Consider the following 15,902-nt stretch of genomic DNA (forward strand, 5'->3'; position numbering starts at 1 on the left):
TTTAGCCTCTCTCCACCTTTCCCCGACCACCACCACCATTAATTCCTTTCTTCTTTTGTAAGAAAATGTTCAATCTTTCTCTCCAAAACAACACAATTCTCTCAGAATAGCAGAAGTTTTAAAAAAATAATGCGTTTCATTAAATCCAGACTGCAGTCACTGGGTTTCCTTAGTATTTTCTGGATTGGTTTAAGACAGTATATACTTTAAATGTACTAGGCCTAAGCATATCTATTGACTAGCCTATGGTTATACTTTAAAGGTACTAAGCATATCTACAGACTATAGCCTATGGTCTTATACATTAAAAGTAACTGAATAGACCTAGCTATGCTAGCCTACCATGATAATTCAACCATATAGTTTACCCATATCTACATGGCTTAAATCTGTTACTTAGTACTGTATTTCAGTCCACTTTCGTTCACACTTTTTGTTTACAAACCAAGCAAAATGCAATTAAATTATCCACATTTTTTAGGTTCGATAGCTTTTGCCTCTTAAAAGGGTGCCAGTCAACTGGTTTAAGCCCTTGTGGCAATTATGTGATAACTTTATTGAGTTCACTATAAATAAAAACATGCAGTTTTAACAAACCAATTACAGGGAAATTAAATTTGCTTTTGTTATGATTTAAATGAGCAAGAATATTAACAAAAAGTCAGGTTTTGCTTTGCGATTACAACAATGTTTAATGCCCACCCCAGACTGAGTGGATAAAGGCGGTGGCAATTGAAGCAAAGAGGCTTAGCAACCTGGAGGTTGAAACTTGAAAGGTTCATTTTCATTTCATTTCATTTATTGAAACCAGTATAAATATAGCATATTTATAAAAAGGAGTACACATGTCAAAATCAAAAATAAATAAATATGAAAACCATTCAATCCAGGTCATAGTAAGGTGGGTTTCTCATCCGAGAGCTATCCACAGTTTTCCCATCTGAAATGACTTTCTAAATTGATGTTGAAGTGGAAGGGACCAGACATGAAAGATGTAATCCATAAGCCTTTGCCAGCTTCTCCCTCATTCGTGGTCTCTTTAAGGGTGTGAAGACTCGCGCACAAAGAAACATCTCATGCCGGTAATCTGACCTAGTTTCGAATGAGGTGTAACAGAAGTGTTAGACACCACCATCGATCCAAGAAAATACACACACACCTTGCTACCGTCGGTAATTAGACACTAGTGTACAGTCAATACATGCAGCTATGGTCAATAACCCCAACACAGTGTACATATCAGCGATGAACATCTCAGGTCTAGATAAAAGATAACAAGGTATCATGTTTCATTACTGTCTTCATTTTGTAGCGACAAGAAAAAAACTTCGCTTGCAAGCAACGGAGAGTTCACTTTTTTAGAGGGTGGCACACGGTTTGGGGCGAGTCTTCAATGCCTTTAAGGGTAAAAATAACTGCCTGATTATTAAGTGGAGTTTGCAGTTAACTTTACATGAATCTTATAGTCTAGTGTTGGTTATGGATATTATGCTTCAGTATGAAAACAAACAGATGGTCTCAAGGTATCTAAATATCTGTTATGACATGAATGTAACAGTCAGACAGTTTTTCTTTTGTCCTCTTTTCTATACATTAATGTGGAAGGGCTGGAGTGGGGACAGGTTATTAGGTTGCAAATATTGCATTTCACATCTTAAGAAGAAATTGCTTGTAGAGGATTCCTGTATTATGTTTTCATAGCGTTGCCAGTTGTCGTACATTCTTTATATAAGGGGTGATGGGCTTATGGGCAGGGGTAACCACCTGTGTCGATATTCAATACATACTCGACATATTTAAATTATTTGAATTTATCGTTAGATTTAAAGCTATTATTGTCTTCATTTAGGCCACAAGAACAAAATAGTAAATTTTCCAAATAGATTTAAGATTTGAAATAAGCATGAAGAAATATGATGTGTAGTTGCAGTAAATTCTTTTCTATTTTGGCTGTAGCTTTAGAATTTGCTGATATAACTTTAGATCAAGCAGTCTTAGTTTTCCTTATCATGATTATTTTTCATTCCCTTTAACTTTGATTCAGCTAATTCAACTGTCCAATGCACTGTGGTAGTATTGTTTGGTCATTTTCAATGAAAAAGGGTACAAAACTAAATTCAGGACTCAAATGAGATTACAAGGGTGAAGAGGGGTGGGGGGGCGGAGGTACGTTTGACCAAGGGGAGTGGAACAGACACATTTTGAGGTTCCTAATATCCCCCTTAACATAGGATACTGCCTTCCTCCCTAAATCCATTCTCACTTGGAAGAAACTGTGGAATAAATTGCCCAATAAACATTAAGGATAACATATCATTTTCTGCAAATACTATTCCAGCATACTGTAACTTAAGTCATATCTGAAATTAATTAAAATATGACAACAATCCTTTGTTCATCGTTGTTGAGAACTTTTGTAGTTAAAGCAATAAGGGAAATTACAAAGTTCATAAGACATGATGCCCATGCAGTAACAAATTTGTCAAAACTTGAACAGTGCTGCCTACATCAGATCTAACACTAGAACTAGTGTAACCTTTTGTGGCAGATTAATTAACAAAGAGTTAATTGATCTCATTAAGTTGTTCTGATCTTAGTGTAGACTGCATCTTTGACAACTTTGAAAACATTCCTGTCTGACTAAATAAATGTCTGACTTATGAAATATGAAATCCATACTAATAAATTGGTCTAAACCAAAGTCCCCTTTCCCCCACAAGTCCCCCACAAGTCCCCTACCCCTGCAAGTCCCCTACCACCACAAGTCCCCTACCCCTACAAGTCCCCTACCCCCCACAAGTCCCCTACCCCCACAAGTCCCCACCCCACAAGTCCCCACCCCCACAAGTCCCCACCCCTACAAGTCCCATACCACCACAAGTCCCCTACCCTTACAAGTCCCCAACCCCCACAAGTCCCCTACCCATACAACTCCCCTACCCCTCACAACTCCCCTACCCCCACAAGTCCCCTACCACCGCAAGTCCCCTACCACCTTTTCTGTTACTCACTCACTTTTATAAATTTGATAATAACTTCTTGTCCCACTCCATGAAACAATAAGCCTTCTTCCGTGCATCTTGTGACAAGTATTTTGGCTGGCATGCACCGATACTTGTTCATGTCTTATTCAGCTGCTCGAATCGTAAACCTTTACCTGAATATTACTCGTAACATCTCGAAGAAGCAGCCCAGACCGACTGCAGAGTTTGAGATGATTAATTCATCGGTGAGGACCTAGCTTTTGTTTCTCTTTGTATTAAGATTTGTAATATAGTAAGGTAGAATTATTACTTAAAATCATGCCATAGGGAGGAAAGCACTAATCGGCCTAAGCTTTAGGCTATTTTAATTTAGGCTTAATTATATTTATTTCTCAACTTTTTCTGCGAAAGTTACCCAAAGAGGTATTTGACAATTTGATCGTTTTTTTTTTTTGAATCTGAAGCCTCTTTTTTGACGATTGAATTGAAGATTTGGGTAGTTGGCATTTTTGCTTTATGTATTTGTGATGTAAAGATGAAATCTCTTCTGAAACTATTTGCTGCACAGCGGTGGTCCAAAATTGTACTCCTGAATAGAATTTTTGGAAAGGGGGATTTGTCAGAGAAGTTTAATGACCGGTCACAAAATCGGAAGGTAAACATTCTCTTCTGCAGACTAAATTTCTGCTGTTAAGAAAGTTAACGTAGTTTATACAGTTTATAAGCATTGGGGTGTCCAACAATTGGACTTAAGCTCCGCCCCCCTTTATTTTTAGCTGTCCTTATTGGCTTATTTCTGAGTTTAGTTTTGAACATTTCTTCCAACAATTCTACTATTCTGCCTCTGCACTTATTGTTTTTTGCCTTATGAACATACCTATTCTGATGTTTTCTTTTCTGTTTTATTATTTTTTGGGGGGCTGAGAGGGGGGCGGGGTGGTTTTGAAATATTTTAATCTATTGTTATGTAAATTGTTTTGTGATCTAATTTCATCTTTCCCTCCTTTGGTGTATTTTCTTTTCATCCTTCCTTGTTTTTTGACTTATGCAAATTAACCAAAATTATGTGACGATTTGCTGGCAGCTGCATAGATTAAAAGCATCACAAATGGGCTCTGGATAACTATCAGGGGGGGGGGGGGATGGTGATTGGGGAAGGGGCTAAGTGGGGGTGAAATTTATGAAATTTCTTGGGCTATTAAATATATGGATAAATTGTTTGTGTGGACTTTTCATTTCCCTCTGACCGAGGAGATTTCAAAAACATTAAACTTCGGTCAAATATTTCGTCATTTAAATCGCTTAATCGGCACCTCTGTATCACATTGTTTGTATCATCTCTTCCAGAAACAGCAATTTCACGCCCATTTTCACAGTTTCACAGTTGACGGCTAAAATTAACTATTCCCACAGGAATTATTAAATATTTGCATCCCATCTCTACTTCAATTTCATTCACTTTTATATACAGTGTATGACATTGAATTTTTGCTTTTTTGTAGCTTTAACATGCCCCCCTCTTGATCCCCTGGGTAATGGGGTCATATCTTGCACCATGGGGAGGAATGTGTACAGTCGTTGCAGTCACACATGCAATGCAGGCTTTTTACTTCTGGGATTGGTCGATAGGACTTGTGGTGAAGATCAAAGATGGACAAACATCGCTCCAATTTGTGAAAGTAAGTATTTAACAATACGGCTAATTTTCAAAGAGCCCCGGTATCATATTTAAGAAGGTTCAACTTAAAGCAGATGGTTATTGGAATTTTTTTTTCTCGTTTTTTTTACCTCTGCTAGGACTAGCTGTTTGTTGATTTAAGCTCTTTGATATGATTGTTACTGTGGATAATGTCAGATAACATTAGCATATATTGTAAAATCAATCTTTTTTGTGAGATTGATAAAATGTTATCCACAAATCTAAAACAAATGAGCATGAGTGTAAATTCTTTTACATAGTTGAAGATCAATTGAATTATCATTAACAGATTTTTTTTCTTATGCGGCTACAATTAAAAACATGTCTTAGTCAAGATAACACATAGCTTCATCAAGCCACTCGAATTATTATAGTAACTTTTAATGCCAATCCCAGATTGAAACGTTTAATGCCCACCTCAGACTGAAATGTTTAATGCCCACCCCAGACTGAAACGTTTAATGCCAATCCCAGACCAAACGTTTAATGCCAATCCCAGGCTGAAACAATTAATGCCAATCCAAGACTGAAACGTTTATTGCCAACCTCTTAAGCATAACATGTCAACCTTAAAAACTTAACTATTTAATACAAACCTCAAAATTTAAGCCGTAAATTCCAGTAACAAACTGAACCATGTAACGCCAACCAACAATTCAACTATTATTTTAATCTTAACCTCAAACTTTCCCATTGAATACTAACCTCCAACTAAGCATTGATACTAAACTTAAAGAGGGTTCAATGTTTGATGTAATATCACTCTGTTCCCCCAGTGTTCAAAAATGCTTTGTAAAAGTCAAAAACAGAAAATATTGTCAGAAACCTTTAAAATGATTTTGAGCATGCTAACTTTGGAAGCCATCTATAATTTTGCATTTGCTTGTTTTGTTTCTACTTTCAGTGCCTGCTTGTTCCCTCCTACCAGACGTCGAAGGGGCTGTGAAGTCGTGCTCACGTGAAAATGCCCTGCAAAGTGTTTGCACCTATCGTTGTGTAGATGGGTTCACTTTACAACAGGGGGGATTGTTTGTGGTTCGGGTTTGCCGTGAAGGTGGTCTGTGGACAGGATCACAACCAGTCTGTTTGTGTAAGTAGTAGTGCTTAGTAGTGCTAAGTAGTAATTACAGGAGGGCATTTTAAAGAGGTCTTACGAAGGCTCAAGCCGATTGCTTTATTGTGAAGTTGCTGAGCACTCTGTGTATATGTCGGTCAAAAACCACATCCTTGTAGCAAAACCACATCCTTGTAGCAAACCCCATACACGTAGCAAAACCACATACTCACAGCAAAACCACATCCTCATAGCAAAACCACATACTCACAGGAAAACCACATCCTCATAGCAAAACCACATACTCACAGCAAAACCACATACTCACAGCAAAACCACCTCTACATAGCAAAACCACATCCTCATAACTAAACCACATACTCACAGCAAAACTACATCCTTATAGCAAAACCACATACTCACAGCAAAACCACATTCTCACAGCAAAAATAATGCAGCAATACCACTTCATCATAGCATTTATTAGTAAGCTATCAAGAAAGATTTGGATTTTTTTTAATTTGGTGATACTTTGTAAATCATTTTTACAAGGAAAATAACAAGAATCTCATTTGGGTGAAATTCTAAATACAGAGAACATTGACAGCTAATCAAGCAATCCAAATATATCAGCTTCCTGGAGTAGGGGATGGTTTACTCAGTCAAACTTTTAGTTTACACGAAATCAATCATATCTCAAATTTAGGGACCAAACATTGAGATGGGGGTTCTCAACCAATTAAAACCGTGGAATATAGTTTTAATTTTTATAAGGTCTGCCCCTAGAATAATATCTCTAAGTTTGCTTATTTTATGATAATAATTCTTTCTGCAACAGGATCATTAAAAAGTGTGTCTGTTTTTCACCACACAAATATTTGAGAGTAAAATGAATTATTTTATTTATTTATTTGTTTGTTGCAGTGTAAGAGGGATGTTCAAAATACTACCACAATATCAGTTTACTTGATAAAACACATCCCAATACCTAACCTAAGTCTACAACACCTTCAACTTAACAATACTTACTAGGTTATTATGACTATAATTTACGTGACAGGCTCATCACTTATATTGACTCAAATATTTGGTTAATCTGGTGAGTGACATTGTAAGTTAATTAAATACCTCAATTTCAAGTTCTCTACTTTAGTTATCTAAGCATTTGGTCTTTGAGTTGTATGTTTGAACTTACAGTTTGACTTCACAAACTTGTAACTATTAGCACACCTTGAACGAATTCATGCTGTCACAATGCTGGCAAGTTGCCATGGTTACATCTATCTACAGTGTGATGCACCTAACCATTGCCTTCCCTGAATTTTCTTTTTTCATCGTTCAAACAGCCAGACCACCTAGTTTTATGTCACATCAGGCATTTTTAATGTTTCCCAACATTCTAATCTCTCTGAGGTGTGTTTCATTGTCCTTTGTGTACAGCTACTGGTGGTTGCAGCTCCCTGATTGCACCATCCAACGGCGACCTCATATGCACCGACCAATCAAATCCTGGCAGCGTCTGCGTGTTATCCTGCAGTGACGGTTTCAGTATAAGCAACAACTTTGGTCAAGTACGACGGTGCCTCGAATCGGGCCGCTGGTCTGGGAGCCCCGCGTCGTGTTTGCGTGAGTTTTTCTATCACATTCTTAAGTCAAGTTTCTCACCTTTGTAAATTGTTACTCCCGTTTTGCATTAAACGTGGCGGTCAATATGCATTATCACATTATTCAGCCAACCTCCTTTATGTCTAGGTCGGCCAGATGGTCTGGCAATCCAGAACACTGCCCTCTCTCTCTGTGAGGACATCTCGCTGGACGCATGGTATGTCCAGCATTTCTGATGGGAAAGGAGATCTGAAAGCAAAGTGAACAGTTTTTTTTTTTTTATGAAAATCCTAAAGCTAAACCTTTACAGCTATATCAGCAAATTTTTACATAGTAGTGGCACTCCTTGGTAAAGATGCCTTTGCACATAATTATATGGGATTTATGTTGCAGGTTTACATATGTCCCCACTGTACAGAGAGCGGAAGATGCATAGCAAAGAAAAAAAAGCAACATTAGTTTAAAAATGATTCTGGAAGTAGCATGAAGGTAATGAAGACCTGTAACTTCTGAAATGGTGTGAAGAAGGTGATAAAAAAAATTTATTTTTTTTTATACTTTTATTGCTGTTGTTATTACTTTTAGGTTTTCTTAAGGTGGGTAATTTTATATTCCAGGTATTGGTTCTTTTGTACAGTGCTCTTGAGCATGTTTTATTTCATGATAACAGCACTTTAATATATGGTATTTATTTTATTATATTTTATAAATTCCTTCCTTTCATTTCTCCAGCCATAATATGTCAAGAGCTCCCCCCTATAGCGATGGGGGTCATAACATGTTCAGATGGCAACATGTTCAGTAGCGTCTGTGTCTACACATGCAACGAGGGATTCTTCATCACAGATCTGAACAGTCAAAACCGTGTTTGTATGAATAATGGCCTCTGGAGTGGAGAAGAGCCAGCATGTGAACCTAATACCGGAGGTGAGAACAATAATAACAACAGTAACAAAAACAATAACATTAATAACAAAAACAATAACATTAGTAACAAAAACAAAATCATTAAAAACAAGTACAATGACAATAACATGAACAACATTAATAAGAACAGTTACAAACTCAATAACATTAGTAACAAAAACAATAACATTTAAAACAATAGCAATGGCAATAACATGAACAACACTAATAACAACAGTGAAAAACTCAATAACATTAGTACCAAAACAATAACATTAAAAACAAGTACAATTAAAAGAACAATAGCATGAACAACACTAATTAGAACAGTAACAATAACATGAACAACACTAATAACAACAGAAATGAAAACAATAACACTTATAACAATAATAACAAAAACATTAACAACACTAATAATTCAGTTAAAAACTCAATAACATTAGTAACTAAAAAAATAACATAAAAAACAAGTACAATAACATAAACAGCACTAATAACAACAGTAACAAACTCAATAAAATTAGTAACTTAAACAAAAACGTTAAAAACAAGTACAATAACAATTACATAAACAACACTAATAACAACAGTAACAAAAACATGAACATGAACAACACTGGAAACAACAGTGACAATAACAATAACATGAACAACACTAACAACAACAGTAACAAACTCAATAACATATGTAACTAAAACAATAATGTTAAAATAGGTACAATAACAATAACATACACAACACTAATAACAACAGTAACATGAACATGAACAACACTGGAAACAACAGTGACAATAACAATAACATGAACAACACTAATAACAACAGTAACAAACTCAATAACATATGTAACTAAAACAATAATGTTAAAATAGGTACAATAACAGTAACACACACAACACTAATAAGAACAGTAACAAAAACAATAACATGAACAACACTAATAACAACAGTAACAAAAACCAAATAACAACAAGAACAACATTATAAATACAATAGCAATAGTAACCATAACAACAAGTACAATAACAATAATAAGAACAACAAAGGCAATGCTGAGAACAACAAAGCTGTTAACAATAGCAACAAACAGTAATAATAACAACCACAAGAACAACTTTATGAATACAACAGCAATATTAGCAGTAACAAATACAACAAGTACAAATAACACTTAAATAATAATAGTAAGAACAACAAAGACAATGCTAAGAACAACAAAACTGTTAACAATAGCAACAAACAGTAATAAAAACATGAAGAACAACATTATAGATATAACAGCAATATTAGCAGTAACAAATACAACAAGTACAATAACAATAAAATAACAATAGTAAGAACAACAAAGACAATGCTAAGAACAACAAAACTGTTAACAATAGCAACAAACAGGAATAATAACAAGAAGAACAATCATAACAATATGAAAAACAACAAGTACAATAACAATTAAAATAACAACAACTACAGTGTAATGACAAGCAGTACAATATCAAAAACAATGGTAACAATAATAATAACAGTGTGGATGTGGTGTGGCGCAAAAACAGCTTTGGAGTTGAGTGTAATTAACCTCAATTCAATCCTCAAATGCCATAAAATCTATTTACTTGTTTTATTTCAAACAATGAACAATAAATTCAAAATTATTTTTTTCACACTGATATAATAAGTGTCCCGGTGCAAAACTGTTGATTGTTGACTGTTGATTTCGTTGACTGTTGATTCGTTACTTCGTTTTGGTGAATCATGTCAAAGCTGGTGTCTGAATTGTAGCTATTGCTAATTAATTCTGAGTATCGCTTGGTATGGTTAACTATAACTTGGTAAAGTTGTGACATTAAATTGGCCGGAAAGTCGCTTTGTTTTTACTGCAATGGAACTTACAGCTGATTCACTATTCTAGATTTGCCAATCTTAATGTGGCCTTTGATGGAGTTTTTTGGGGTTTTTTTTTTGTGTGTCTCATCATAACTCCAAACAGTTTCACATTATAACTTTTAGTGGTCACATTTTGTGTAGCATTTTCGAAGGGTCTGTGTTTTTATTCCCTCATTGACGATTATAGTCCTTGTGTAGAACACTCTTATACATCTTTCACTTATAAAGCAACTTGACCATGTTGTATAGCAGCATTATGCGATGCTACACTGGATACAGTATTCCGTGAGTCTGCCAAACTTACTTCTTAGTCAAATGTTGGATTAAAATTGAAATCTGTTTTATATTGGCTGCCTCAGACTAGTTTTTGTTCACTGAATTAAAGGGAGGTTTTGAGAGAACGATGATTTCTCACGATTCTACAAAACAAATCAAACAGTTTTAATCACATATCCAAGTCATATTCGAGAGTAAATGTCGAATTCAAACCTTTTTGTTCCATTTCCTTAAACTATCGAATGAAACAATGAAACGCTTGACTATTCAATCTACCAAACTGCATTGTAATATTTCTACAAATGGAATGACATGGGGGGAGGGGGGAAGAAAAAAGCTGGGTTGAGCTGACAAACCTTTTTCTGTTTCATCGTCAGGAAATAACGTCACCTGTCCAGAGTTAGGTCCTGTTGTTCAGGGCAGTATGGTCTGTACTAACAGCTTCTTTCAGGGTAGCACCTGCATCTACACATGTGAGGCAGGCTTCAATTTAATTGGTGGTAATTTATTACAATGCGGTGCCAATGGAGCATGGGACCAAACACCTCCTACATGTGAAGGTAAGATTCGAGTAGACTAGATAAATAATAAATCAAATAAAGATAATGTTGAAAAAACTGCTGACGAAAGTTGCATGAATAGGAATTGAAATTTAAAGTTCTTTGGAACTTTGGTTTTCTCTCAATCTACTGTTTCCTTTTATACTTTTCAATTTTCAAACTATATATTATGCATATATGCATATTTATGCATATGCATTATGCATTAATACATTTTAATAAAACTTTCAGTGCATCTTAAGTTTCAAAGTTGAGAAGCCACATTATGTAAGGTTAATGGTCACAAAACCATGCTCATTGATTGCAATATGTTAGGCCCACTAGCCTAACATTCAAAATCCAATAGACCAATGAAATTAAACACTAGTATGCACATTTTATTAGGTAATATCAGTTGCCTTTAAAAATCATAACTATACGGTGGCGAACATTTTCTCCAATACTCTTTGTGGAAAGCATTTTTCAAATTCTCAGTTAACAACTTTAATGAAAGGATAATAAAGTGAATAGTGATCCCAATTTTCTTTCTTACTTTCACAGTTCCAGAAGTGGTATCTTGCCCTATTCTTGGTACCCTCGATGGAGGTAACATAATGTGCACCAATGGAGAATCTGTTGGCAGTGTCTGCATCTACATTTGCAATGAGGGGTTGGTCCTCAGTGACCCCCAGGCGACCTCTGCCATCAGAACGTGCGGAATGGATGGACAGTGGTCTGGAATGGATTTGACGTGCACAGGTATCTTACTGCTTGACCCTACATTGCTAAGGATTGTTAGAAAAGATGTTACAAGTATGCACAGTTGAGATACCATTGGCTGACACATAAATACAAACATTCTGGAGTTGTGTTGCTATGGCAACACTCACTAGACTTTACGTCTAGTTCTGCAGGTATCTTTCTGCTTGACCCTACATAGCTAAGGATTGTTAGAAAAGATGTTACAAGTATGCACAGTTGAGATACCATTGGCTGACACATAAAATACAAACATTCTGGAGTTGTGTTGCTATAGCAACACTCACTAGACTTTTACAGTATGTCTAGTTCTGCAGGTATCTTTCTGCTTGACCCTACTTAGCTAAGGATCGTTAGGAAAGGATGTTAAAAGTATGCAAGGTAGAGATACCATTGGCTGACACATAAATACAAACATTCTGGAGTTGTGTTGCTATAGCAACACTCACTAGACTTTTATGTCTGGTTCTGCAGGTATCTTTCTGCTTGACCCTACTTAGCTAAGGATCGTTAGGAAAGGATGTTACAAGTATGCAAGGTAGAGATACCATTGGCTGACACATAAATACAAACATTCTGGAGTTGTGTTGCTATAGTAACACTCACTAGACTTTTATGTCTAGTTCTGCAGGTATCTTTCTGCTTGACCCTACATAGCTAAGGATTGTTAAAAAAGATGTTACAAGTATGCAAGGTAGAGATACCATTGGCTGACACATAAATACAAACATTCTGGAGTTGTGTTGCTATAGCAACACTATGTCTAGTTCTGCAGGTACAACCTTTTTGTTTTTTTTTGTTAAAACCATGATCAGCTGTGGAATGGAGTACAATGTATCTGTGTATTCCCTAGACTTGTCCTCAGTTTGCTACTTACACGAGCAAGCACAATTATAAAAATTGTCTGTATTTGAAGATAAAATGGCGGATCAAGTTTAATAGCTAGGCCAGACGGGCGGAAAATTGTTCAGGTGGTGTATTTAATATGTTAAGATGATTGGAACCGACTGCTCAGGCATATAAAGTACTGTATGGTTGGGTTGGATGTGTGCTCACTTAGCAACGGGCTGGAATATATGCTATGGTAACAACAATTATGGTACCACTTTACAGGAAGTACTCATCAAAAACAAGATTTGTTTCTACAATGAAGATGGAGCCACCTTTGAACTTAGACCACTCCCCCTCAACTTAGACCACTCCCCCAACTTAGACCACTCCCCCAAACCACCAAATATTGTTGTGTTTTCTTTATACCAAATATGGTCACCCTAGTTGCAAAGTCCTTTTGTATCACAGTAAGCCTCCCTGTTGTATCAAATCTGCTGGCAATCAATGGTGGCACGATTTGTGCTGTTGTTATCAGTTTCACAATAACCATTTCTGTCATTGAGATTGATTGAATTTCTCAAATAAATAAAGAAAGCATCTCTCATGAAAGAAACAATTTTACTATAGAGGTACAGAATGGTTCTGGAGATGTGCTTCACACTCCTCAATACGTTACTTTCCAGTGTGATCACAAACATGAACTTCTTCCTTAGTTAACTTCAGACCATTGGTTCCCATCCATAGGTGTGACTTGCCCAGCCCTCTCTGCAATTACCGATGGCACCCTCGATGCTTGCACCAACAGCTTTGATTTGGATAGCTCATGTACCTACAGTTGTCTTACGGGATTTAACCTTATCGGCCCAACCACAAGGCTCTGTCTTCCAACTGGGATATGGACGGGCATGGAACCCTCCTGTCAAGGTATAGTTTCTTGATTTGATTTTGATTGATTTATTGATTGATTTGGTTGATATGATTTTAAAAATCTTGGAAAAGGAAGTTTTTGATTTTGTTTGGCATATATGATTAATATTGAAGTAGGATAAGAAATTAAGTGTCTAGACGGAAAATCGTGTGGAAATGAATGAATTTGAAAGAATTCCTCGCAACTTATTGTATGTTTTGTGTAAGTTGTCTTTAATACTTGACCAATTAACACAGTTGAAAAATTCTAAGTAAAACTGGAAAACCTTCCTAGACCTATAGATCAACAAACACATGCTTTTTTTTTTAAATTTCAAGAATAACAGATTTTCTGTCAGTGCAAATTAACATGTCAGAAGGGAAGGGGTGCAGATGGGAGGGGGTTAGGGGCATGGAATTTAATAGTTTTTATTATATGTAGAAATAATGGTTAACATTCAAACAAAAAAATGAAGAGAGAATCATGTAAGAATTCTGTAAATCGTAAAAATTTCTTTCTTTCTCTGTCAAATTGTTTCAAACATTACATTCTTCAAAAGCTAACTGATATGAGAGACTTCTGTTGATGAACATAACTTAATTGCTAATCTTCAGAATTTGGTTTATAAAAAATTTGTGTCTTTCTCATCTGTCCTGGTAACTCAGTTTTGAACTAGAACGGTTTTCAAGCAAGAGAAGGAGCACATCTGCTCACACAATTATTAACTAAAAGTGAATGATTTTTCAACTTGAAAATTATTCATTTCTGTTGGAATGTTTTTCTCTAATTCATGCTGAATGTTAAATATTTGCTAACATGTCGACCCCCTTTTCTGTGCCAGCTATAACCTGTCCTGAGCCTCCTTCAATTCCAAACGGGTCCTTCACGTGCGACCAAGGGTTCGGTTTTGGCGGAACGTGTTCGTACGTCTGTGACGTGGGCTTTACTAACCTCAATACGTTATCGACAGTTATGACGTGCGGTGAAAATGGCGCATGGATAGGACAATTCCCATTTTGTGCCGGTAGGTTTGCCTCTTCGAAACGATTATTATTATTATTATTACCCTGTTACTTAAATAACGCATAATCCAGAAGTTCTATGCGCTTTGTACTTAACCCTGGTCATTGGTAACTTGTCACACCTACACACCAAAGTGTGCAATTCAAACAATCTCTCTTGGGGCACCACAGTGCACCACAGCCACGTGTCTCCTGGGGGACTTCCCATAGGGTGCAGCCACAAACCGGCGCACACAACTATATTTACAAGTCACCTTGCAAGTCCCCATTTATACACCTGGGTGAACAGAGGCAATGGAGATAAAGTGCCTTGCCCAATGACACAACGCAATGATCTGGCCAGGGCTCGAACCTGTAATTCTTAGATCACAAGTCCACCACCGCCTTAACCACTTGACCACAACGCCCCCGATTAAACTGTACATTGCCATTCATTGTGAATTATGCTTGAGATCATGGGTGGGAAAGGGTGTGTGACCTGGCCCGTAGCAACGTTTCTGTTGCCCGCCTGCCATTCATTTCAAAATCCCTATTCATGAGATCCGTTGAACCTAACAGAAAGGGATAACATGAATATGTGGCACGGTACTTTGGGGAGGTTTGAATTTAGGGTCTACTTACGATGGGATATTTTAACAAAAAAGATGGATAACACACACATAGCACTTTCTGATCTGTCATTTCCCATAAAATGTAATAATTCCAGGTCATGTCAGAAAAGGTGTGTGTATCCTTAGTTATTGTAGCATGGTCAGTGGGTGCAAAGTTTCACAGTGGCCCATTTATATATAAAGTTCTTTTTTTGTGTTATTGGTTTAATCTAGTCATCACCTGTCCAGTGCTTGGAGCAACCAGCAGCAGTTCTTTCCAGTGTAGCCAAGGGTTTCTTATTGACAGTGTGTGTACCTACCAATGTAGGGAAGGATTTACATTCTTGAATCAGCTGAATACAGTTCGAACCTGTGGGGCGGACGGCCAGTGGATTGAAAATGAACCCTCTTGCATCGGTAAGGAACCCATAATATATTAAGATTGTTAAGATAGATATTAAGATATATATTAAAATTGTTTTATTCCTATGATTTCTATTCCAGGAGAAGTAGGTATAAATTAAAGTGGTTGCATTTCTTGAAACTATATAGATATGTAACAGTTGTCTAATAATTGTGTCCGAGAGAATGTAGTGATAATAGATATACATACTACAGAAATGAACGTTGTATGTGCAATTTTCTTTCACCTAGGCACACGATCTCTCATCTGCTGAGAACACTTTACTGTAAATGGAACTATCGTTGTAATGCTCTTCCAGTCTGACAACATCCTCCCTTCCCCCTTCCCCTTTCCATCCCTCTGACTTTCCCTGAAATCACTGTCTCTACTGATTTATTGTTCTAGAATATTCTTCAACTCTTCCACTATAAATCCCCCCCCC

At 36.5% G+C, this 15,902-nt stretch overlaps 1 protein-coding gene across 3 annotated transcripts in view; it reads left to right on the forward strand.

Annotated features, from left to right (window-relative positions):
* LOC139984086 (sushi, von Willebrand factor type A, EGF and pentraxin domain-containing protein 1-like) overlaps positions 1 to 15,902 on the forward strand; it is a 55,417-nt gene that overhangs the window by 8,694 nt on the left and 30,821 nt on the right. For all 3 annotated transcript variants that reach the window (XM_071997791.1, XM_071997792.1, XM_071997793.1), the window contains exons 7-15: positions 4,487 to 4,663; positions 5,588 to 5,773; positions 7,178 to 7,363; positions 8,075 to 8,269; positions 10,787 to 10,969; positions 11,510 to 11,707; positions 13,283 to 13,462; positions 14,287 to 14,469; positions 15,292 to 15,474. In XM_071997791.1, coding sequence (XP_071853892.1) covers positions 4,487 to 4,663; positions 5,588 to 5,773; positions 7,178 to 7,363; positions 8,075 to 8,269; positions 10,787 to 10,969; positions 11,510 to 11,707; positions 13,283 to 13,462; positions 14,287 to 14,469; positions 15,292 to 15,474 — 1,671 coding nt within the window. The remainder of the gene's footprint in view (positions 1 to 4,486; positions 4,664 to 5,587; positions 5,774 to 7,177; positions 7,364 to 8,074; positions 8,270 to 10,786; positions 10,970 to 11,509; positions 11,708 to 13,282; positions 13,463 to 14,286; positions 14,470 to 15,291; positions 15,475 to 15,902) is intronic.

The sequence above is a fragment of the Apostichopus japonicus genome, chromosome 17 (genome assembly GCF_037975245.1).
Source record: "Apostichopus japonicus isolate 1M-3 chromosome 17, ASM3797524v1, whole genome shotgun sequence".
Lineage (NCBI taxonomy): Eukaryota > Metazoa > Echinodermata > Holothuroidea > Aspidochirotida > Stichopodidae > Apostichopus > Apostichopus japonicus.